This window comes from Schistocerca nitens, chromosome 8 (genome assembly GCF_023898315.1).
Source record: "Schistocerca nitens isolate TAMUIC-IGC-003100 chromosome 8, iqSchNite1.1, whole genome shotgun sequence".
NCBI classification, from domain to species: Eukaryota; Metazoa; Arthropoda; class Insecta; order Orthoptera; family Acrididae; genus Schistocerca; species Schistocerca nitens.
Window position 1 is genome coordinate 383,766,789 of NC_064621.1, and position 26,227 is coordinate 383,793,015.

The following is a 26,227-nucleotide window of genomic DNA, read 5'->3' on the forward strand; positions in this document are numbered from 1 at the left end:
TGCAGGACTCATAGAGGTGGTAACATAAAATCCATCATCTAAATAATCAACATATATCTAGTTGGTATGCTCAACACCATAGCCAGATATGGCAAGAATTATCAATGGAATATAAAAACAATGAACAAAAGTTAATTTTCCAATTCATTTCATGGCGAATAAGTAGAATTAAGAATTAGGTGCATCATTGTCAGATCTGAAAATAATTCCTTGTGCTATTCCAATTTCATGTTTGTAGATATTTTGTTTGTTGAACTGCACTATCACATTTCTTGGCAGAAAATGATTAATATGTGTGTTAAGTGTTCTTTTGTGTGTTCAAATAAAAGCAGCTGGAATTTTTCTTACAGCAGCTTCCCTCATTTGAAAATATCTGTGTTGATGTTGCAGTCATCAGTCCACAGATGGGTTTGATGCAGCTCTACCTGCTGCTCTATCCTGTGCAAGCCTCTTCATCTCTGAATAACTACTGCAACCTACATGATTCTGAATCTGCTTACTGTATTCATCTGCTTACTGTATTCATCTACAATTGTTACCCTCCGCTCTTCCCTCCAGTACAAAATTGGAAATCCCTTGATGCCTGATAATGAGTCCTGCCAACCGATCACGTCTTCTTGCCAAGTTGTGCCACAAATTCCTCTCCTCCCCAATTCTATTCAGTACATCCTCATTAGATACATGATCTACCCATCTAATTTTCAGCATTATTCTGTAGCACCACATTTCAAAAGCTTCTATTCTCTTCTTGTCTAAACTGTTTATCATCCATCTTTCACTTCCATACATGGTTACACTCCATACAAATTCTTTCAGAAAAGATTTCTTGACGCTTAAATCTATACTCAATGTTAACAAATTTCTCTTCCTCAGGAACGCTTTCCTTGCCATAGCCAGTCTACATTTTATATCCTCTCTACTGTGACCATCATCAGTTATTTTGCTCCCCAAATAAAAAAAAACTCGTTTACTACTTTAAGTATCACATTTCCTAATCTAATACCCTCAGCATCACCTGATTTAATCTGACTACATTCAATTATCCTCATTTTGCTTTTGCTGATTTTCATCTTATATCCTCCTTTCAAGACATTGTCCATTCTGTTCAGCTGCTCTTCCAGGTGCTTTGCTGTCTCTGACAGAATTACAATGTCGTTGGCAAACCTCAAAGTTTTTATTTCTTCTCCATGGATTTTAATTCCCACTCCAAAATTTTCTTTTGTTTCCTTCACTGGTTGCTCAATATACAGATGGAATATCAGGGATAGGCTACAACCATGTCTCACTCCCTTCTCAATCACTACTTCCCTTTCACACCCCTTGACTCTTATGACTGCCATATGGTTTCTGTACAAACTGTAAATAGCTTTTTGCGCCCTGTATTTTACCCCTGCCACCTTCATAATTTGAAAGAGAGTATTCCAGTCAACACTGCCAAAAGCTTTCTCTAAGTCTACAAATGATAGAAATGTAGGTTTGTGTTTCCTTAACCTATCTTGTACGATAAGTCATAGGGTCAGTATTGCCTTGTTTGTTCCAACATTTCTACGGAATCCAAACTTCCTTGAGGTTGGTTGGCTTTTACCAGTTTTTCCATTTGTCCGTAAGGAATTCATGTTAGTACTTTGCAACTGTGACTTATTAAACTGATAATTTTCATGTCTGTCAGCACCTGCTTTCTTTGTGATTGGTATTATTATATTGTTCTTGAAGACTGAGGGTGTTTCACCTATCTCATATATCTTGCTCACCATATGGAAGAGTTTTGTCATGGCTGGCTCTCCCAAGGCTATCAGTAGTTCTAATGGAATGTTGTCTACTCCCAGGGCCTTGTTTCGACTTAGGTCTTTTAGTGCTCTGTCAAATTATTCATGCAGTGTCACATCTCCCATTTCATCTTCATCTACGTCCTCTTCCATTTCCATAATATTGCCCTCAAGTACATCACCCTTGTACAGACCCTCTATATACTCCTTCCACCTGTCTGCTTTCTCTTCTTTGCTTGGAATGGGTTTTCCACCTCAGCTCTCGATATTCATGCAGGTGGTTTTCTTTTTTCAAAGGTCTCTCTAATTTTCTTGTAGGCAGTATCTATCTTACCCCTAGTGATACATGCTTCTACATCCTCACATTTGTCCTCCAGCTATCCCGATTAGCCATTTTGCACTTTCTGTCAATCTCATTTTTTAGTTTTTGTTTTCCTTTTCACCTGCTTCATTTACTGCATTCTTATATTTTCTCCTTTCATCAATTAAATTCAATATCTCTTCTGTTACCCAAGGATTTCTACTAGCCCTTGTCTTTTTACCTATTTGATCTTCTGCTGCCTTCACTATTTCATCATTCAAAGCTACCCATTCTTCTTCTTCTTCTTTATTTCTTTCCACTGTTCTTGTCAATCATTCCATAATACTCTCTCTGAAAATCTCTACAACCTCTGGTTCTTTCAGTTTATCCAGGTCCCATTTCTTTAAATTCCTAACATTTTGCAATGTCTTCAGTTTTAATCTACAGCTCATAACCAATAAATTGTGGTCAGAGTCCACATCTGCCCTGGAAATGTTTTACAATTTAAAACCTGGTTCCCAAATCTCTGTCTTACCATTATATAATCTATCTGAAACCTTCCGATGTCTCCAGGTCTCTTCCATGTATACAACCTTCTTTCATGATTCTTAAACCAATTGTTAGCTATGATTAAGTTATGGGGCTTCGCCTTTCATTCCTTACCCCCGGTCCATATTCACCTACTTCCGTTCACTCCCTTCCTTTTCCCCTACAATCACATTCAAGTCCCCCTTGACTACTAAATTTTCATCTCCCTTAACTATCTGAATGATTTCTTTTATCACATAATAGATTTCTTCAATCTATTTCATCATCTGCAGAGCTAGTTGGCATATAAACTTGTACTACTGTGGCAGGCGTGGGCTTTGTGTCTATCTTGGGTACAATAATGCATTCACTATGCTGCTCATAGTAGCTTATCCACATTCCTATTTTTTTTATTCATTATTAAATCCACTCCTGCATTACCATTATTTGATTTTGTATTTATAACCCCATATTGACCTGACCAGAAGTCTTGTTCCTCTGCCACTGAACTTCACTAATTCCCACTATATCCATTTCCCTTTTTATATTTTCTAACCTACGTGCTTGATTATGGGATCTGACATTCCACACTCCGATCTGTAGAACACCAGTTTTGTTCCTCCTGATAATAAACATCCTCCTGAGTAGCCCCGCCTGGAGATCCAAATGGGGGATTATTTTACCTCCAGAATATTTTACCCAAGAGGACACCATCATCATTTAACCATACAGTAAAGCTGCATGCCCTCGGGAAACACTACAGCTGCAGTTTCCCCTTGCTTTCAGCCATTCACAATACCAGCACAGCAAGGCTGTTTTGGTTGATGTTACAAGGCCAGATCAGTCAATAATCCAGGCTGTTGCCCCTGCAGCTACTGAAAAGTTTGCAAACCCTCTTCAGGGACCACATGTTTGTCTGGCCTCTCAACAGATACCCCTCCGTTGTGGTTGCACCTACAGTACAGTTATCTGTATCGCTGAGGCACGCAAGCCTCCCCACCAATGGCAAGGTCCATGGTTCTTGGGGAATCTGTACCTCTTTTTTTTTAATAATAATAATAATAATAATAATATAGGTAATATTACTAAAATAAGACAGTGATTACATAAACTTCTGTTTTTCTGCTCTGAAATAAGTGTGTATATCTTTTTCTGCAACCAATTCCAACCAAAGTTCAAAGCTATGAAAAGCACCCATTTTATTCAGTTTCCTGCACCTTGTTCTGTGCCCTGCAGAAACAAATATTTCCTACCTTCCCTGCCTGCCCTCCTACAGTTTACTTTTCCAGCTCCAGACATCTCCACATACTTTTCCTTTTTTTCCCTATACCTGAACATAACCTTTACATAAGCTGCATGTCTCTATTTCCAACATACTATGAACAAATGCTCCACTCACACCTGCTACATAACCCCAGACTTAGGTATCTGACTTACCTGAGCACTTTTTTTCCCCACACCAATGGTTAATACAAGTTTATTTTCCACTTCCACTCTCTCCCATTATGTTACAATAAGCGCTATACTGATGAGCCAAAACATTATGACCATTGCCCACCACGAGGCTGAGTGCCTCCTGGTGGTGTTGCAGGCATGTGAGGTAGTAAGGAAAGAATGTAAGAGACGAATGGGCAGTCATTATAGTGAAGATATGGGTAGCAAATGTGGAAATCCACTGATTTAAGCAGTTTTGGCAAAGGGCACATTGTTGTGGTGCTACAGCTGGAAATGAGAATCTCTGAAATTGTGAAGTCGGCCACCTGTTGGCTTACTACTGTTGTCAGCAACTATGGAAAGTGGTTGAAGAATGGTGAAGTAACGAGTAGGTCATATGGCATTGAAAAATCATGTCTCATCACAAAACAGAGGTCAGAGGATCCCCCACTGTGTAATCCATGATAGGCAACGATTTGTGGCAGATCTGATGACAGAGTACAATGTTGGTGCAAGCGCAAGTGTTTCAGAGCACACCATTCAAAGGCCATTGTGGAAGATGGAGCCCCACGTCACATGACCCTTGCATTTTCTGTGTTGACCCAGCTACATCATCAGTTATGACTGCAGTGGGCAGAAGATCACAGAGTTTCCACTGAAGATCAATAGAAATGTGTCACCTGTCAAATGAATCACATTTCTTGTTACACTAGGTCAATGGTTGGGTCCTTACATGCCATCATCCAGGTGAGTGGCTGTGTGAAACGTGCACAGCGCCACAGATGCAGGCCGGTGATGGTAGAATTATGCTATGGGGTACATTGAGTTGCGCATAGATGGAATCTGTGGTGCTCATCGAAGACATCATGTCAGCTGTGAACTACTTGAACAGTATTGCGGACCACTTGCATCACTTCATGCTTGAAGTCTCACCCTGTACCAATGACATCTTACGGCATGATAACTGTCTATGTCACATGGTCAGAATTGTGTTACAGTGATTTGAAAGGTGCTATAGTGAACTCACATTGATGTCTTGGCCAGCAAATGTGCCTGATCTGTACCCACTGGGACACATCGGGCATCAGCTGCATGGCCGTAAACCACCATCCCGTAATTTGCAGGAATTGCTTGACATGAGCTTAGACATCTGGTGCCACATATTTTTGGAATTGTGTCAAGGACTTGTAGAGTCCATGCCAAGCATAATCTCTGTTGTACTGTGTCTAAAAAGTGGAACAACACACTATTACACAGGTAACGTTTTGGCTCACTGGTGTATTATTTTTGCTACTCTTCTTACTGTGGACTCTTGCACCTTCCACCTGTACCATTATAGGAAAATTTCCCTACTCCTAACCAAAAGTCACTCTCAAACAATGTTTTATGTTGCTATCTAGTACGCCATGGGTTAAAAAGAATTTTAGGAACAATAGTTCTAGATAGGGACTGAAAAAGCCAGAGCTCAAATACTTAACTGTAATGAATGCCACAGACAGTCATGATCCCTATTTGCTCCTTCCCTGCAACCAACAGCAAACAACTGCTGTAAAGATATTTGGAGAAACTCAAGGATATTCCTGAAAAATGAGATTTTTTCCTCTTTAACTAACTAGCCAATTGCCTGCCTCCCTTGCAAGCCATCTTAATTGTCTTCTCAGAATTAGAATTGAAAATATCTTATGAAGAAACATTTGTGTGATAGCAACGAAATACATGGGCCCTGGAACATTTGAGCTTGTGCAGTGCAATTTGGTGACTGTAATGTGGAGAAGTGGACCGGGAGTGGTGCAGGATAGAGGAAGTGGAGACTGTTGGATAGAGGTTGTGGGGGCAGTGGATTAGTGGAGATTGAGGGCAGGAGGATTTTCGGAACAAAGGTTGTGCTGCAAGGATAACTTCCAGCTATGTAGTTCAGAAAAGTTGGTGTTGGGGGAGGAGGATCCAGATGCAAGGGCTGTGAAGCAGACATTGAACTCGATCACGTTGTGCTTAGCGGCATGTTCCATCACTAGGTGGTCAATTCTGCTCTTGGCCACAATTTGGCAGTGGCCATTCATTCTGGTAGACAGCTGGCTGCTTTCACAGGTGTACTTACCTCTGATAGAACAGAACAGGGCAGGATAGACATGTGACAGCACTAGAGTAGGGTGTGCTGGGAGGGTGAATCAGACAGGTTTCACACCTGTGACTTCCACAGGAATACGACCACAGTGGCACTGAGTTGGGAGTGGCATAGGGATGGACCAGGATGTTGTTTTGGTTGGATTGGCAGCAGAATACCACCTTAGGAGAGGTGGGAAGGATTATGGTTAGGATGTCTTCCAGGTTCAATGATCATGATCATAAAGCACTGCACAAGCTTGCCACCTCTGGTGCCTGCTGTGTGTCACATTCCTTGCCCTTGTACTTGCTGCCTCCCTTCCCCTCCCCCCCCCCCCCCACACACGCCTGCTGCCTCCCTTCAGGCCATCCACCACCACCCCTCCCTCCTGCTCCCTGTCTCTTTTCTCTGCTTACTCTGATCTATCTCCTTTATTCCTATTATTTACTTTTCGTCAGAACTTTCCTTACCATATTTATGGTGAATTGTGACAGTCACAGTCATTGTTTATTTTGAGAACATGTGGCAGTGCTAGTGCTCATATGAATGAGATTTATTGATCCCCTGTATTTGTATTTTGCTTCTTTTAAAAGTGTCACAGTTTAAGAGTTACCATTACCTTTAGTGTCACATGAGGGTAGTCATAAAGTTTTGATTGTCACTTCAAAAAAATAAAGTATATAATTAATATTTTGGTTATTTGCATGTATATATCTGCAGTCTTGCTACACATTAAAATCCCCATGCTGTAGCACATTGGTAGAGTAGCCAAAACAAAATAGTACAGCATGTTGATAATGAGGATTATTGTGGGACAGTTCTTATCTTGAAGTTGAAGGTGACAACACTGCAGCAGTTGATGCTGAGATGGTGGAAGTGTACAGCAGAAATGAATCATCATATGACATAGTGGTTGGGTGGTGCATATACTTTTATTGAGCTCAAACGAGTCTGGAAGATGAAGAATAAAATGGTACTCTATATCTTGGTCAAAAACTGGTAATCACAGCAGAAATGGTGGCCCTGATGCTCGAAGATCACTTTATTACAATCAAGGTGATAATGGAAAAAGTGGAAATGAGTCATGGATCAGTTTTCGGCATCTCGCACAATGTACTGAATATGACACAGGTTGCTGTTCACTGGGTTCCACAACTGCTTGCTGACACCCACTCAAAAACCCTTCCAAACAGAGATGGCACTGGAAATATTGAATCTGTGTCAAGCCAATCCAGATGACTTCCTCAGTTGTTTATTAACCTTATATGATGCTTGGTGTATCACTGTGAGTCCGAGATGAAAGAACAAAGCAAGTAAAGGAAATATGTAGATTCAGCTTTACCTAGAAAAATAAACACATAGCTGTCATCATGCAAGGTAATACAGAGTGACTTTTGGTAACCTGTCAAGACAAAGCATTACAGGAATTTGTTCAATGGTTTTTTTTGTTCCACATAATCATCCCACTTCATTCTGCACATGATAACAGTTACACACACTCCTTCTTTAGGATATCGAATTCCCCCCCCCCCCCCCCCCTCCCCGCCTTTTTCTCCTCTTATCCTTCTCACATGGCATCCAGTGACTTCTTCCTCTTTTCTTGGATGAAGAAATCATTGTGTCATAGGCATTCATGAATTGATTTTCATGGTAGAATGATTTCTGAGTAGCCAAAATGCTGACTTGCGCAACCATATTTTTTGCCAAGTCATTCATCATTGGAGAACATATGTCACACTGAAGGCTGTACCTGTAGAGAAGAACTAAGACCATCAACAGAGTTTCATATTCACAATTTATTTATGTTTAGGTGATAATTATAACTTTATGACTATTCCTCACATTTCTAAGACACCTTCTAGGACTGTTGTGCCATATCCGTAAAATCACAGCACATCATTAGTTCAATTTTGTGTCGAAAGAAGTTCAAGTTAAATTGCATACTCACTAACTGTGTTGCCATCCCTTAACTTTTTCACTTGCTGAGCTACTAAGTTTCAACAATGAATTGTCTTTTACAACTCATAACTTCTTTACAACTTGATTCTCGGTCGAGTCACGTATTACCCTACTACCAAAGCTGAGTAGATTTTATTTTCCTATAGTAGTATCTTTGTGAAAATTGCCACAATCCCTCTACCTCTTGTTTTTAGTTCTTTCCCAATCTAGACATGACCATTTATAAACTTGCATGTTTCATAAATAATAAAATTCACAGAATGCTGGTTAATTCCACTTTTCTTTCAGGTGCCTCCAGCAGATCCACAAGAGCCCACTGCTCCTCCAGCCTCTGCAAGATCATCCTGGAGACCATGGCGGCGAATGTCCAATTCGAGCAGCAGCCACTCTTGGATGATATGGCGCAAAACACAATATAATGATGTTCCTACCTCTCCACCTTCCAGTGCATAACTCAGTTTCAGCAGGAAAGAACATGCCTTAATTTATACACGTTTATATAAATTCATATATTTTTAATAAATTATTTACCTTTAATAAACAAATATACAACTCAGAAACTGCTGTTCCAAATCAAGACAAGTGTGACCAAGAAAGGCTGTTCATGCTTATGCACATATTCACAACAACAGTCTGCAAGGTTTAGACTGCCTAAACTCACTACCCACCAGCTTGCTACTGCATGTTGCAAGGAACCAAAGACAAATCTGTATCCATGCTTGAAAGTGCATTCGATAATGTTACATGAATTCTACCGATACAAGCCAAAGCGTTCACTCACAGTTAAGGTTTCAACTGGTGAAGGAGTTAGCATCTATGCACTTTATAATTCCAGTGATGCACAATTCTGAGAAAAAAAGACAGCTGAATATGGCAACTTCATGCTAAGAACTTGTGAGCGTTTCAAATGATTTACTTAATTTGTTATTTATTTTCTGTATTTGGATAAATAACTGAACCATCTAGAATCAAAATGAAGAATAATTAAAACTTGCCTTATATAAATTGGATTATTGTGCAATTTTCATCCTAGGTGCAACCTGACAATTGAGTATTGTACTACTTCATCTTTCTGCAACTCTTTCTGAACAATACAGCATCATGACACCGTCAAACTTCACATCTACATCTGAAGACATAGTGAACTTATACAGTTTTACAACTTTATACTTTCCTACCAAAAGAAATATTCATAGGTATCACATTCTTTTTCACTAATATAATAACAAAACTCATACATGATGCAAAGTGCTGGAGAAGAGCTAAATTCACTCCAAATGCTGGAACAAGATACACATGAGATGTAGAAAAATAATTCAAAATTAAGTTCACAGTCTTTTGCGGCCAGTGACAATTTCTACACAAAAAATTCTGGGTTGTAGACTGTGTCAGGTAAAACAATATTGCAGGTGACTTTCCAGGATACCCAGAAAGGCCTTGTGAAACAGTGACCTACAACCCATAAAAATATTTTGGAAATTCTAACAGCTAAGAACTGAAATGCCAATGTATTATGAATAATGAGGTGTTTGACAACTGATACACATACAATCTTTGCATACAAACTTAAAAAATAAGACAGTGTAAATTAAAATATAACTACTGAAGTGGAATGGGAATAAAAAAATTTAGGAAAGCAATAGAATTATACATAATTAAATAGTTTCAAAGAATGGTAGAGAGACGAGTATGATGATACAGATGGAAAGAGAGAGAGAAAAACAAACAGGTAAAAATGTAGATCAAGTGGATGGCAGCAGGTAGTGCCACCAATGGTGTTGGAATGACCTAATGACTCAGATGGTGAAACAAGGACTCACACTGCTGCTGCTATGTCATCCTCACTGAGCTTTCTCTTTAGGACTACCCTCGTCCCTTCTATATGTGAGACACCTTCATCCTGGAGTCTCCCTTCCCCCTGTTTGGAAAAGAGTATCTTAAACTCTACCACATGGTTATGATAAGGGATGGCTGACCTGGAAAAACACAAATAGAGTGATGTCAGGGATGGATGGATCAAGGGTTAATATGGCAAGATGGAACTATAAGTAGAAGACAATGTCAAGTGCGAGTGGAGAAGATCATACAGTTAAATACGAGGGTGGTTCAGAAAGTAACCTCCGATTGGTCACAGTGCGGGTTGTGGGTGGAGTAGCGACGCCATCTGTGCGTTCACGCACTCAACAGGTCAGTCGGCATCAAGCCGTGGTCGAGTGAACGTCGTACCTGCGCTAGTTTAGTTTTTGTGGCAGTTTGAAATGTGTGCTGCAATAGAAAACCCCGCCAAATGTGAAGTGCGTGCTGTCATAAGGTTTTTTACAGCCAAAGGATATTCTGCAGCAGCTATTCATCGTGAGCTTTGTGCCGTGTACGGACCAAGAGTTATGAGTGAAGGAGTTGTCCATGAATGGGTACGTTTATTTAAAAGTGGACGAGAAAACGTTCATGATGAAGAGAGGAGTGGTAGACCATCATTGGTGACTGACGAACTCGTTCAGACAGTTGATGCAAAAGTTCGTGAAAATCGACGTTTCTCAATGTCGGAGTTGTCTACTGGTTTTCCACAGATTTCTAAGACTCTCTTGTACGAGATAGTGACAGCAAGATTGGGTTACCGTAAGTTCTGTGCACGATGGGTGCCCAAAATTCTTACCGACCACCACAAAACTCAAAGAATGGCCTCTGCATTAGACTTTCAGTCACGTTATGAGGACGAAGGAGAACCATTGTTAAACAGAATCGTGACCGGTGACGAAACCTGGATTAAGTACGTGAACCCTGAGACAAAAGAACAATCAAAGATGTGGGCACATTCAAATTCGCCTACCAAACCAAGAAAAGCCTCGCAAGATTTTTCTGCCAGAAAACTGATGGCAACGGTGTTTTGGGATGCCAAAGGGGTGTTGTTGGTTGAATTCGTGGAATGTGGTACGACCATTAATCAAGACGTGTACTGTGAAACAATAAAAAAGTTACGACGGGCTATACAGAACAAACGCCGTGGTATGCTGACTTCCGGTATCGTTTTTTTGCACGATAACGCCCGTCCTCACTCTGCTCGCAGAACAACGGCCCTTCTTGAGTCCTTCAAGTGGGACGTTATCAACCATCCACCTTACAGCCCAGACCTGGCGCCAAGTGATTATCACCTCTTCATGCATTTGAAGAAATGGCTCAGGTCACAGCGGTTTGATGACGACGAAGAGCTCAAAGATGCGGTCACAGGCTGGCTCCAGGCACAAGCGGGTGATTTTTATGCAGAAGGAATTTCAAAGCTTGTGAAGAGATACGATAAGTGCCTCAATCGCTATGGAGACTATGTAGAAAAATAGTGCAAAGATTTAGTTGTAAGATGTATATATTAAAATATTTTTATTTAACTTGGTGTATTTTTTTAAATAAACCGGAGGTTACTTTCTGAACGGCCCTCGTATATGCTTCAGTGACGAGTGTGTCACTTTTATATGCATTTATTGCCAGTACTACACATTTCACTTCTTGAAGATAAGTACCTGGCAGCAGTTCAGTCTCTTAATTTTCTAGTTTCATTGACTGAATTTTTCTTTGATACAAAATAATTATTCAAGATGTCCTGATACTTCCTACAGAGAATATTGTTTCAGCGAGATCTTGGATCAAGCACTTAGCATTACTGCAGAAAAAGAAGAAATGGCTAGTATGCTCATCAAGGCATATGACTTATAGGCTACATTGTTCAAGTACTGGAGTATCAGGAGTCAACAGTCCTTGGGACCAGTCCTCTCATAAATTTGAGCTAAGGTGGTGTTTTGTTCCTCTACCACGACTGAGGCAATGTCAATACATGAAAAGATAGAAGTTAATGAAGCCATTAGATTTAGAGTGTGCAGCCATAAGAACTTTATATATTCAACTGATGTTTCAGTCACCTTTCTAGCGAGTCAACAGACTGAAGCTGCAGCACTTGCATGTTTGGTGTCAGAGAAAATGTACAAGCTGAATCTATAGTTGGATGCTTGATCCACAACCGGGATGTCCCTTATTGTTCCGGTATTCACATGTGCACTGGCATGACACTTGGTTTCAAAAGGATGAACACGAGTGTTGTAACTCCATTCTGTCAGATCACTCGGAAGATGGCTGAATGATATACAGCTGAAATATCAGTTGAAGACATCGAGTTTATGTGGCTGGCACTCCAAATCCAATCGATCTGTCAGAGTGCCATGGGAATATGAAGATGCACAGAAGTTAAACAGTCACAATGTGAATTAGTAAATGTCATTAGACTATTTCAAAATGCAATTTCACAACAGTACACTAGCAATAGGTGGTGCTAGTAAGTGACGGAAAAAAATTAGTTGTATATGTGACAATCTGTTGCGTACATGATCAATCATTCATGAACAGTCCAACTTTCTCTGAGAAATTTAAATTTACTTATTCTATTTTACCTATTTTGTGTTTCTATGAATTTTGGTGCAATATTTTTTTTTGAATGGTTTTTGCTTTTTTGGCTGAAATTTTGAGACCAGTTCTATTTGATATTTCTTCCAGAAGATTTACTTAAATGTCTGCATCTGTCACATTTTCTGAAAGTATTACAAAATCATATGTAAAAGCCAGGCAGTGTACGTTAATTCCACTATTTTCCTTCAAAGAATTATTGGTTTAATTTTGTGATTCTTTAGCTCCATATTCCAGATCCTTACATCATTTTTTTAAAATGTAGTTAAACAGTAAAGGTGATAAACCACCCCCTTGTCTAACACCAGTTTTTCAAATGGCTGGGATAGTTCTCCCATAAATTTAACTTTGGATACCATCTTTGTTAGAGTTTCTCATTATGTTTACTAATTTTGCTTTAACACCAAATTCTTTAATGATTTTGTCTATCAAATCAAATGCATTTTTAAAATCATAAATGGTACTATTATAGGTTTGCTGGGTAACATACTGTGGCGAATTATTGACTTTAAGCTAAATATCTGTTCTGTGCCGGATCTTCCCTTTTGAAAACCTTCCTGATGGTCTCCCAAGTGTTCGTCTTAAGTTTCTACAACTCTGTCCAGGAGATTTTTTTTATAATAATTTGTATGCCACTAGCAGAAGTAACACTCCTCTGTAACTGTTGACACATTGTCTGTCTCCCTTTTTACGTGGCGGGTGGATTAACACTATTTGCATTTTTCTGGAACCTTCTGTTTTCCAAATGTTCTCAAAAAGCAGTTGTAAATCATTTATAATCTTTCTTCTCTGAATTTTTCTATTTTTTCTGTTGAATATTAGCTGTAGCTGAGTTATATGTGATGCCTTTTGTGGTTGTATTTTTTTTTATTTTAGATGGGAGAAATCCTATTTTTATCTTAGAGAGAGAAAGATTCAAACCAAATTCCCATTTCTGATTACTTAAATTCATAATTTCCACAATATTCCTTTTAGATAAGGGTATGTGATACGGTCGAAATTTTCCAAAGTTTGAATTTAGAGATATCCAAATTTTGGTTTTTTGTGGTAGTTTATGAATATGTGTGGATATCAGTTTTAACGGGAATGTTTTACACATACTAACAAGTTTTTCACCATTTCTGTTTGTTTTTAAGTGTGGTGAATACTTGTCTACAATATTCTTAAATTTCTTTTCCTTCCCAATTTCTGTATGAAGTTGCCGAGAAGTATTTTAACATTGTTTTTAGGTACATTAGAGATTTCAGATTCTATAAGATCCCAAAACTTATTTACTTTCTGCACATTTCTTCTGTTAGGTGCATGGAAATTAATAAGAGTACAGCTTTTATTCTTGCACATTCTTTGTGACTCCAATGTAAATTCTGTTGCACTATCTATGACTTTTTTGCTTGCATTAAATGCTGTTACAAATACTGGCATGTTTTCCATTATTCTTATTAGTGGTTTCCTTTTATAAATTCTATAATGTTGCGTGTCATCAATAATCTCATCTAAGAATCTGGTTTCCTGCACTGCTAAAATTGGTATATGGTTCTCTTGTGAAGTAATTCCAATTCCTTCTGTTTCCCAATTTTCAGAAGAGGATTGACATTTAAGTTCAAGAGTAGTATCTCTTCTTTAAATTAAACTTAGAAGGCGTCTCAGTATAATCCATCTCATCATCACCACAGATGTTGGGACTGCCCAGAATCCTAAGTCCCAATACGTTACAGGATGTAATGGTGGATTCCTCATCAGAGTTACCAATTTGCAAACTTTCCATCTTGAATTTCAAGTAGTAAATTGTAGAGAGTAGGAAATTATAATAATAATAATAATAATAATAATAATTATTATTATTATTATTATTATTTCAATGGTCTTGCTCTGTGTGATATTATTTTCTGTTTACCAAAATTTCTGAATGCATTGTGCATCCATAAACTGTGTGTACCAGTGGGCACATTGATGTAGCTTTTTCAGTTTTATACCACTGGGGAAAGAGGGAAGTGGGGTGGTGGTGGTGGTGGTGCACAGGTACATAAAGAAACAAAAATCAGATCAACAAAACAATTCAAGCATTTGTACACTATCACATCACTGGAAAAATGCAAGAGCCTGTCCATTTTCTCATTCAGAGTAACTAATGTCACAATAAATGGGACAAGAAATGGACAAAAAGGATCACAATTTTTTAATATTTTATTACTGTAAGTCAGCATATAAGCTGCATGTTTAACTTGTACTATTCCTTGACTTTTGAACATAGTATTATGTTCTGACATGACTCAATGAGTAGTACTTAATTACTTTTAAGTATCACAAAAGTATGTAAAACAATAAAGTACTGCAACTGTGGAATTTAAATTATTACTTTATCCGACAGCATAAAACATGCAACAGATTAAAGTAAACCAATAAATCAATGCTTGAGAAAACATGACCAACACACAAAAAATTTAATACATTTTCTGTTTTTGTAATTTGGTACCAGCATTTTAAACATATGCGAAACACAATCTGGTTAAGACAAGTAACGAAAAAATACAATTTTAAACAGTCACTGTTTATCACATGAACAAGGTGTCACAACCTTTTCTGCAATAATTCTCGTGAATAAAATAATTGTCTTCTACATGTTCTGAGACTGAAACCCTTGCTTGCAAAGGGAATCGCATATCATGCTACCATTAAAGTCTTTGATTACTTTAGCAACTCAATGTCAATGAATACACATTTGAAATTTCTTTCCAACTTCAGCTCCCAGCACTTACCATATTGGAAATAAGTGACATTTAAATTTGTACAAAGTTATGTCACAATGAGGTATGTACATGACACTGAAGGATAACCTGATAACAGATTCAACATCACAAACAGTAGGACAGGTGGAGAAATAATATACAAAAGGCAATATTTCGTATATACAGGCCAATTAATCCAGACTCTCTCTCTCTCTCTCTCTCTCTCTCTCTCACACACACACACACACACACACACACTCTTTCCATTTTAGAGATGTAATTCATAATTATAATACATGTTCATGAAATATAAAAGGAAAATAAGTGAAGAACATGAAGCATAACACTGACAAAATTACTAATACATCAATACAATAACAAGATACAGAAAATGATAAAATTAAGACCCTATGGTTACAAATTAATATTTATACGATATATTTCAGTAATAAATGTTTCTGACATATTATACAATATTTACAGCGATGAGAAATATACAGATCAGTTAAATTCAGTGGAATGTAATCCATGGAAAAGTTAAAAATCAGATTCCACTTTTAAACACTGTCATCATATATGTAGGTAGCACTTGTTGGCAGAAACAACTGGCTGACGGGTGTATAAATTCACTTAGAACTTCCCTTACAGTAATTCACATGTAACTAATTGCAATTTTGAGCACTGTAATTGTGGAAAGTTTGTTCATTTCAGAATGTAACCAGTCCATAAGTAATATGAATAACTGCTTTCTAACAATAACAGTATTCCTTACGTACTGGCCAGTTCCACATTCATAATCTGTCAGCTTATGTTCATCTAACTATTCCGCTTGCGCATTAACCACAACACAGCGGGGCAACCCTGGTACTATTTCAGTGGTCTATAATGTAGCATAAGGTCAGTGGATGATTTCCAGATGAAATGTCTCACTGTTCGAAGATCCATATTTGAATCTAGGACCTGCAAACAATAATGTAATTGATTACATAATGAGCACAAGTGAAATAAACATTCTACTTTTTAACAATTATTTAAAAGATAGAAATTCATAACTTGCAATTGCTTGCTAGGTAGCTTGAGTAACTCTTACGATAAACTGATACAATTCATTTTCAATAAACTTCCTCATTGTTACTGCACAGTTTAAAGCACAAACCTACAATCAATGTTAAATTTGCATAATTAACTTTACATAAAGAAATTTTAACTTATACTTTGGGCTACTGAGAAGGTAAATATGTGAACTTTTATTTATGATTAAATTTTTCTAAGCAAGAGGAAAAGAGGTAGGGGACTGTCAAGTTTGACAGTTTCGGCTGTATTTTTTGCCAATTCCAGTTATATTTTTGATGGCTTGTTTTTCAAACATGTTCTTTATTTTTGTTGTATTTCACTGTTTTTGAGTTTTATGTTGAAAATTAATATATAAGTATCGATTGTATTTTATTTACCAACATCACACATCTCACTTATTTCCATTATTTAAGAAAACTTTACTTCAAAGCTATTAAAACAAATAACTTTGCAGCTTATCTATGGAGAATATAACTTAGCAGAACAGTAATTACAATAAGGTGGGAAAGTGGATTATTGTCAGAATAACACTACCTGTACAGTTCTTCTGCCTAAGTTGCAATATGACTACCTTCAATCATAATAAAAGAAAAGTAATGGTGATGCAGTTTTTAATTAAGGACTGTCTTTATTGTACACAAGATATCATTCAAGTACTGTAATACTGCACAACAAGTACCTGTATCCTAAATAATACATCATTATTGCAGTTACTGTTCTGTTCCCTTACATTTCAATCTTCTCTTCATTGGCATATTCTGCACTCACACAAACCTTCAACTGTTTACTGTCAACTGGAGCAAGCAGATGAGTTATGTTACCCACAATACATGTACCGTGTACTAGTACAAGAGAGTCAAACTCAGTTTCGTGTTATGTTTTTAATAAAATCATCTTTACATGAATTGTGCACTGTGATATGTTTTAGAGCATGTCTTGAAGAGATGAAGTGGATTACCGAATAAAAAATACAGGGTGCTATTTAAAAAGATGCACTGCTATTCATATCTTCGTAATAAGCAATGTTATATGAAAAGCAATCATGTTGGCAAATGTTCACCGTAAACAGCATTTGCTTGATATATTTTTTATTTTACTTCTTGCAAAATGTTACCTGAGGCGGTCAAGATAAACAGGACACCCTGTATAGTGTGAAAACTGCCACTTTGAGTCTATATAGGAACATGGCTGTCAAACTGCCTCCAGTACAACAGCAAACTTTTGACAATGGCATGAGAGGTTGCTATTTCACTAAATTTTGAAGGTATTTGTATCTCTTCAGAATATCTATGTTGCAGAGGCCTTCCATTCCAGATATATGTTACAGGCTGTTTGTTATGTCATAACTAGTAGAGTTAATCATTATCATCCTATGAAATGAAATTATCGTGTGGCATTTATTAGCCGGGATATCCCCTTCGGGGTTCGGCACGGCAAGTCTTTTTAGTTGATGCCACTTCGGTGACTTGCATGTCGATAACAATGAAAATGATGATGAACGACACACGACACCCAGTCCCCTGCCGGGAATCGAACCTGGGCCCCCTGGCATGGTAGGCGGTAACCCTACCACTGTGCTACGGAGGTGGATGTCATCATCCTATCATTGAAACAAAACAACTGCTGCTAGAAACTCAGACTTGCATGTACCTGTTGTTGTACAAATGGGTCAGGAAATATGAGTTTAGCACATAAAATTGTTACCAGTGAAGTCCCATCCAGGAATCGGCTTTTAAACAGGAAACAAATATCATTTTTAAGATTATATGTGTACCTCAACATTGAGAACAAAAGTAAAGATCCTATTTCAAAATTAAGTAATGGTCAGTTACCAGTATCTATAAACTACTGCTTACAGATGTATAATATTTTTACGCAGGTATGAAGAAAATAGTAAATTTCATGACATTTTGTAGACACAGCCAATTTTGTATTATTTCAGTAAAAACCATTGATTTCACATCATTTGTTGCTTTATCATTTACACAAAATTTTCCTGTCTCAATATATAAGATAACATAATTCACTCACTGTTAACTTTTATGGTAGCCACAAAATAAAGACAAGATGTATCTTGCAATACTTCATCTGCAAGTTTCCAAGTTAAAACTTGAATGAATTTCCTGTGGTATTGTCGTTGGTTTTGTGAAGACAAGAGAAGTAATTTAGTGAAAGGGGCTATACCTACGCAAACAGAGTCTGATAGTTCATACTTTGAGGATAGATGATTATTGTTGCCAAAACTCTTCACAATAAATGTTTTATAAGTTTGCAGGATCTTTTATGGGCAGAGGAAAGGTTTTACGACAACCACACAGAGAGAAAACTACACAGTGACTAGTCTGTATCATAACACACTGAACAGTGTGGTAATGATCCAGTAAGATAATTCACATCCACAATACTGAGGCCATTAGTTCTTTCTATGGCTTATTATTATTATTTTATTGATCATCAACATTCATCACCAATAGCCATTCTTCTCTGCTGCTGGACAGATAATCTTCCAGACCTCTCCCTCTCCACATGTTCTACTTATCATTTTCTATCAGGGTCAATTCTGTAATTAAGACAATAAACACACTTTCCTCGTACATTTGTTTGCGTGGACATCTCCCACAGCGGCTGTTAACACCTGAGAATTACACCAGATGCATTTTGCTTTTATTTACAATTCTTCTTCTGTGGTTATTCTGTAAATTGTATACATATGTTGGTACATTTTTTATTTTTTAGCTTAAAAACAGCATTTTTGTTATAAAGTTGGTCTGCAAGCTACTTACAGTGTTTCTTTACATAATCTACTCCTTCCCTTCTTGCTAGCAGTGGCAGATGTCAACAGGCTTCATTACACATCTGCACTTGGCAGTTTTTAGTATTCTGCAGTATTTCCAGTGCAGCACTATTTACAATCGACTTTCTTAACTGTTTTTCATCCTGCACTGCCACAGTGCCTATTTGTTTATTTTTGTTCACATTGTGAGCGTTGCCAACCTATGAAACAATTTGTGTGTGTGTGTGTGTGTGTGTGTGTGTGTGTGTGAGAGAGAGAGAGAGAGAGAGAGAGAGAGAGAGAGTGGAGTTTTTTTTTTGCAGGGGGGGGGGGGGGTCGCAGTGGAAAGAAATGGATGGGCTTCGACAGTGATTATAGGACAGAATCTGGGAGGAATTGGGAGTGGTAAACGGAGCCTGTGGTTATATGAGGACTTTTAATGTTATATTAAGTGGTCAATCAGTTTAAAGAGTGTGTGGTTTGCCAAGCTGATCTGATCATTTATCAGTTGTTTCTTTTCTTTTATGGCTTTTTTGGATGTGGTAGTTTTCTTGTAAGGTGATGAGATGTTTTTTGTTCTTGTTGATCCTTATGATTTCCATGTCTGTGTCTCTGGTTGTAATTTTATGTTGGTGTTCTGCAAAAGTTGATTGATTTGTCCTATACTTCCATGGTCTTACATGTTCTTTGTATCTGGTGTCAAATGTTCTGGTTTAACCTATGTGTCTTCCATCACATGTACTTCATTTCAGTTGGTATACTCCTGATTTCTGATATATATCAGTTTTTTTCTTTCTTTTTGTTTTTGGGAAGTGTTTCTGAATTGAGTTGTTGGTTTGGTGTGCTATTTTCGTGCCTTGTTGTTTTGAAAATATTGGATGTTCTGTGTGTGTGTGTGTGTGTGTGTGTGTCACTGTACCATCTTTCACTTTCTGTTTCTTTCACACTTTGTGTTGTTCCTATTCTTGTATTTTGTGCATTCGTTTGTGTGTGATTTTGTCCTTTTGTTGGTGACAGTTGGGTGTTTGTTCTTTTCTGTTTTTTGATTTTCTTGTTCAGCTTTTGTTACTAAATTCGCTTTGTATCCATTGTTTGTGGCTATTTGTATTATAGTACTCATTTCTTTTTTGTAATTATCTGTATCTAATGGTACTGTGTTTAGTCTGTGGAGCATGTTTCTAAGTGCTGCCTGCTTTTGAGAATTGGGGTGTTGTGACATCTCATGTATCATTGTGTGTGTTGTTGTCGGTTTTTGGTATATGGCGAATATGTGTTGGTTGATTTGAATTTTTTATGGTGATGTCCATGTAATTTAACTATTTTGCTCTTTCTCTATTGTAAAATGTATCTTATCATGAACAGAATTTATGTCTGTGTGTAACTAGACAATTTTATTGTTTGGTTTATCTATCAAGCATAAGAGGTGACCCATATATCTAATCCAGTACCGAATGTTGTACCTATCTGGCACTATTTTGTTAAATATAATCTGTTCTACATGGTTCATAAATATGTCTGCTATGGTTCCAGACACTGGAGATCTCACTGGTTATCCTTCACTTTGCAACCAGAATTCATTATTTAACTCAAAATAATTCTGTTCTGTTATTTCTAACATACTCTTCTTTACTTCTCAGTCAATCTACTTTACTTTGAAGCTGACACAGTACTCATGTTGTGTAATCTTTGGCTTCCCTTTGACACCCTTTACTCCATCATTGCTTACATTCCCCTTGTCATCTCATACCCTGGATTGTGAGGGATTGCATCCATTTTCACTTCTTAAACAATTTTTTCCTCTCGCCTCCCTGATGAAGGAACAATTTTCTAAAAGCTAGATTTTATTTACACTACTGGCCATTAAAATTGCTACACCAAGAAGAAATGGAGATGATAAACAGGTATTCATTGGACAAATATATTATACTAGAACTGACATGTGATTACATTTTCACGCAATTTGGGTGCATAGATTGAGAAATCAGTACCCAGAACTACCTCTGGCCGTAATAACAGCCTTGATATGCCTGGGCATTGAGTCAAACAGAGCTTGGATGGCATGTACAGGTACAGCTGCCCATGCAGCTTCAACATGATACCACAGTTCATCAAGATTAGTGCCTGGCGTATTGTGACAAGCCAGTTGCTCGGCCACCATTGACCAGACGTTTTCACTTGGTGAGAGATCTGGAGAATGTGCTGGCCAGGGTAGTAGTCGAACATTTTCTATATCCAGAAAGGCCCGTACAAGACCTGCAACATGCAATCGTGAATTATCCTGCTGAAATGTAGGGTTTCGCAGGGATCCAATGAAGGGTAGAACCACGGTTCGTAACACATCTGAAATTTAACGTCCACTATTCAAAGTGCCGGCAATGCAAACAAGAGGTGACCGAGACATGTAACCAATGGCACCCCATACCATCACGCCGGCTGATATGCCAGTATTGCGATGACGAATACACGCTTCCAATGTGCGTTCACCGCGATGTTGCCAAAGACAGAAGCGACCATCATGATGCTGTAAGCAGAACCTGGATTCATTTGAAAAAATGACGTTTTGCCATTCGTGCACCCAGGTTCGTCGTCGAGTACACCATTGCAGGCGCTCCTGTCTGTGATGCTGCGTCAAGGGTACCCGCAGCCACGGTCTCTGAGCTGATAGTCCATGCTGCTGCAAACGACGTCAAACTGTTCGTGCAAATGGTTGTTGTCTTGCAAACGTCCCCATCTGCTGACTCAGGGATCGAGACGTAGCCGCATGGCTGCGGATAAGATGCCTGTCATCTCGACTGCTAGCGATACAAGGCTGTTGGGATCCAGCATGGTGTTCCATATTACCCTCCTGAATCCACCGATTCCATATCTGCTAACAGTCATTGGATCTCAACCAACGCGAGCAGCAATGTCGCGATGCGATAAACCGCAATCGCAATAGGCTACAATCTGACCTTTATCAAAGTCTGAAACATGACGGTACGCATTTCTCTTCCTTACACGAGGCATCACAACAACGTTTCACCAGGCAATGGCGGTCAACTGCTGTTTGTGTACGAGAAATCGGTTGGAAACTTTCCTCATGTCAGCATGTTGTATGTGTCGCCACCCGCGCCAACCTTGTGTGGATGCTCTAAAAAGCTAATCATTTGCATATCACAGCACCTTCTTCCTGTCGGTGAAATTTTGTGTCTGTAGCACGTCATCTTCGTGGTGTAGCAATTTTAATGGCCAGTAGTGTATTTTCATCAGGTTTGTGTGACTGTCAGATGTATTGAGCTAAGTACTGGCCAGATAATTTGTTTCTTTGTATATTTTTCACATTTACCAGCTCTAGTGGATATGATATCTTAAAAAAAATCGAGTGCTGCACCCCAAGCCTTGTTTCAGTTTAAACCTCCGTACTGATTTATTAGGTTTCCTGGCACCTTTAGTGCCTGAGTTTGCAGCATGGTGTTGCTCTCATCATATTTCATTTCTGAACTATTTTCAAAGCAGTGTTCGGTTACAGCTAATTCGCTTGGTAGTTTCAGTCAAGTGTATCACCGACATCCCTTGACTGTTACAAAACGATTTCCCAATGTAAGACATGCCAAATTTGCTTGGAATGCAGTTCACAACTGGCTTTTGGGGTCCTACATCACCTTAAATATTACAAAGGAACTTTTTTATCTTTGTTGATGGGAGCAAAATACAATGGATGCCATGTTTCCATAAGAGTCTATCGATCTTTGCAGATATTGAGCCAGCTTAAGGTGACCCATAGGGTCACAATACTTCAAACATGTTTCAAGAAAATGGGAATATAAATGTTACTGGCCACTAAATTAACAAACTGCATTACAGTTTATTGATAAAAATACAAACTTTAAGCCAAATACTTGCACCTCAAAGAACACCAAAATGAAAATAGATGTTACTGATAGACTTAAATGTGCACTTTTTAGTTAGTGGCAATGCTTATAAACTCAGTGGTATCAATTTTACAATATGTGGTGTCAGTTATAGACACGATTTGGTACATTTACTATTTTTGGGTAATTTTTGAGGCAGATAATATAGTGAATACATTTTTAGGAACATTCATAATTCAGTAAGCTAACTGACAATACAATGAAGAATGACCATCTTTCCAGCGCCTTTGGCTCACTTCTGATTCCTTGTTATGATACCGGAAAAAATTGACATGACAAAATTTTTCAGCAACTTTGAAGAGAGACTGGAACAACAGAATGCATCCTCATTGCACATTTTTACTATTTCACTGTTCTACACAAAACATTGTGGCATGATGGCAAGTTGTAGTATACAATGACCTGCCAATGTTGAGAACTTTTTTTGAACATTTCTAGAGTTGAAGAATGTGACTCTGTGAAAAAGGGTTTATTAACTACACCATGTTCCACATGGTACAAGTTCGTGCAAGTCCGTTACGTATATTCTGTACAAATTTCAATAAAAGTGAAGATGGTTGAGATAGGGAACTTAGGTCATCTAACACGGAATGACCCCATTTCATCCACAAGGCCTAGATAGTCCTCCTGAAGCAATTAATGGGATACAAAAATCCAGTAACCTAAAAATGTAGCCACCTGATTCAAAATGAGCACATAACGATGGCAGCGGGAAGGCGAATGGTCAACTTCAGTTTATTGGGAGAATTTTATGGAAGTATAATTCATCTGTAAAGGAGACCATGTACAGAACAGTAATGCTTGAACGTGTGGGATCCCCACCAGATCAAATTAAAGGAAGACATTAAAGCAATTAGGAGATCTGCTGCTAGATTTGTTACTGGTAGGTTCGATTAACACAGAAGTATTATGGAGATGCTTCGTGAGTTCGGGTGGCCTGGACGATGTTCTTTTATGTGGAACACTACTGAGGAAATTTAGAGAACTGGGATTTGAAGCCGACTGCAGAATGATTCTACAGCCACCACCATACATTTTGTGTAAGGATCATGAAGATAATTAGGGCTTGTACGAAGACATATAGGGGTTGGGTTGTTTTGGAGGAAGAGACCAAACATCGAGGTCATCGGTCTCATCGTATTAGGGAAGGACGGGGAAGGAAGTCGGCCATGCCCTTTCAGAGGAACCATCCCGGCATTTGCCTGGAGCGATTTAGGGAAAGCACGGAAAACCTAAATCAGGATGGCTGGATGCGGGATTGAACTGTTGTCCTCCCAAATGAGAGTCCAGTGTGCTAACCACTGCGCCACCTCGCTCGGTGGAAGACATATAGACAGGCATTTTTCCTTCACTCTATCTGCAAGTGGAACAGGAAAAAAAGACCAGTGGTGGTACAAGATACCCTCCACCACACAACATACAGTATGTATGTAGATGCAGATGTAAAATAATTGTTTGCTTTGTGTTAAGAAAATGTGTGAAATAGAAAAAAAAAACACTGAATACGATTCTTGGAGGAAGAAAACGAGGGCTAAAAACGGAGGGTGGCGGAAGGAAATAAACAAAAATGGATACATGTAAAAACAACAGTATGATCAAAATTTGTACCTTGAGCATTGTACAAAGGTGCAGTCATTTCTGAAATACTAGATAAACTTCCTTAGCACAATAAATTTTTCCTTCTCATCTTGTCTCATCCAATTATGGCCTTTGATTATCACATCCAGTATGTATTTCTAATAGGAATATTGTGCCACTGCGACATTCACAAGTTCCTTTTCATTACTAATCAATAATTATCGCAGTCAATTTGCAGCATCGAATATTTATTTAAATTCTTTAAAAGATTTTGAAGCTTTCTGTTTTCTCATTGCAGTCGTAAGTGAACAACAAACTGAGTCCCTCATTTCTATCATGAGAGATGAGTACTAATATCATCACATTCATGTGAAACAAAACTGTGTGTGTGTGTGTGTGTGTGTGTGTGTGTGTGTGTGTGTGTGTGTGTGAGAGAGAGAGAGAGAGAGTAGTCACAACATTGTGAGAGGTTTAAAATAATTAGGTTACTATGAACCCACAATATGCTCGATCCCACCCCTGTCTATTGTGTGAAGCTTTCAAAAAACACACAAGGGAACAAAGACAAAGCTTTTATTTAATCACACAGTAGCATTGATAGGCATGAACAAAACAATTGTCTTCCTCTGTTCTTGTCATCCTGAGTCTTCCTCAACATTATTTCTTAGTAACTTTGCTATGCATATTTTTGAACAATGTAATTTCTTCCAATCATGTTCATCCATGGAGAAATATCTGCTTCTGAAAACTACTTTCATATAGTTCCTTATTGTGTCTACATCTGCTACCCTCTTGATAAAAAGGATTCTTTTCATTAATTTTTATTTGATTGTAATTTCATGTTGACGATCTTTCCTCTTAGAATAATTTAAAATAACATGGTAATAATAAATAAGTATTCAAAAAACAGATGATGTGACTTACCGAATGAAAGTGCTGGCAGTTTGATAGACACACAAACAAACACAAACATACACACAAAATTCTAGCTTTCGCAACCAATGGTTGCTTCGTCAGGAAAGAGGGAAGGAGAGGGAAAGACGAAAGGATGTGGGTTTTAAGGGAGAGGGTAAGAAGTCATTCCAATTTCCAATCCCGGGAGCGGAAAGACTTACCTTAGGGGGAAAAAAGGACAGGTATACACTCGCGCGCGCGCGCACACACACACACACACACACACACACACACACACACACACACACACACACACACATATCCATCTACACATATACAGACACAAGCAGACATTTCTAAAGGCAAATAGTTCGATTTTCTGGGACTGGATCAGACTCTGAATGTGGCTCTCCAGCAGGGATACGACTTCCTCAAATCCTGCCCTGAAATGAAATCCATGCAGTCTCCCATCCTTCATCAAAGACACCAACCACTTTCTCGAACGCCTGGAATCCTTACCCAATCTGTTACCCCCCGAAACCATTCTTGTAACCATTGATGCCACTTCCTTATACACAAATATTCCGCACGTCCAGAGCCTCACTGCGATGGAGCATTTCCTTTCACGCCGATCACCTGCCACCCTACCTAAAACCTCTTTCCTCATTACCTTGGCCAGCTTCATCCTGACCCACAACTTCTTCACTTTTGAAGGCCAGACATACCAACAATT

General features: G+C 38.3%; 2 protein-coding genes across 2 annotated transcripts in view; one reads left to right on the top strand and one right to left on the bottom strand.

Moving 5' to 3' along the window:
* The window catches only part of LOC126198744 (uncharacterized), a 73,867-nt gene extending 64,797 nt beyond the window's left edge, over positions 1-9,070 (top strand). Inside the window, exon 3 of the mRNA XM_049935294.1 lies at positions 8,381-9,070. Within this exon, the coding sequence (XP_049791251.1) occupies positions 8,381-8,545 (165 nt within the window). The 3' untranslated portion in view covers positions 8,546-9,070. The remainder of the gene's footprint in view (positions 1-8,380) is intronic.
* A 5,636-nt stretch (positions 9,071-14,706) lies between these two features.
* Positions 14,707-26,227, bottom strand: part of LOC126198930 (WD repeat-containing protein 48) — a 154,934-nt gene continuing 143,413 nt past the window's right edge. The window contains exon 13 of the mRNA XM_049935567.1: positions 14,707-16,224. Coding sequence (XP_049791524.1) covers positions 16,132-16,224 — 93 coding nt within the window. The 3' untranslated portion in view covers positions 14,707-16,131. The remainder of the gene's footprint in view (positions 16,225-26,227) is intronic.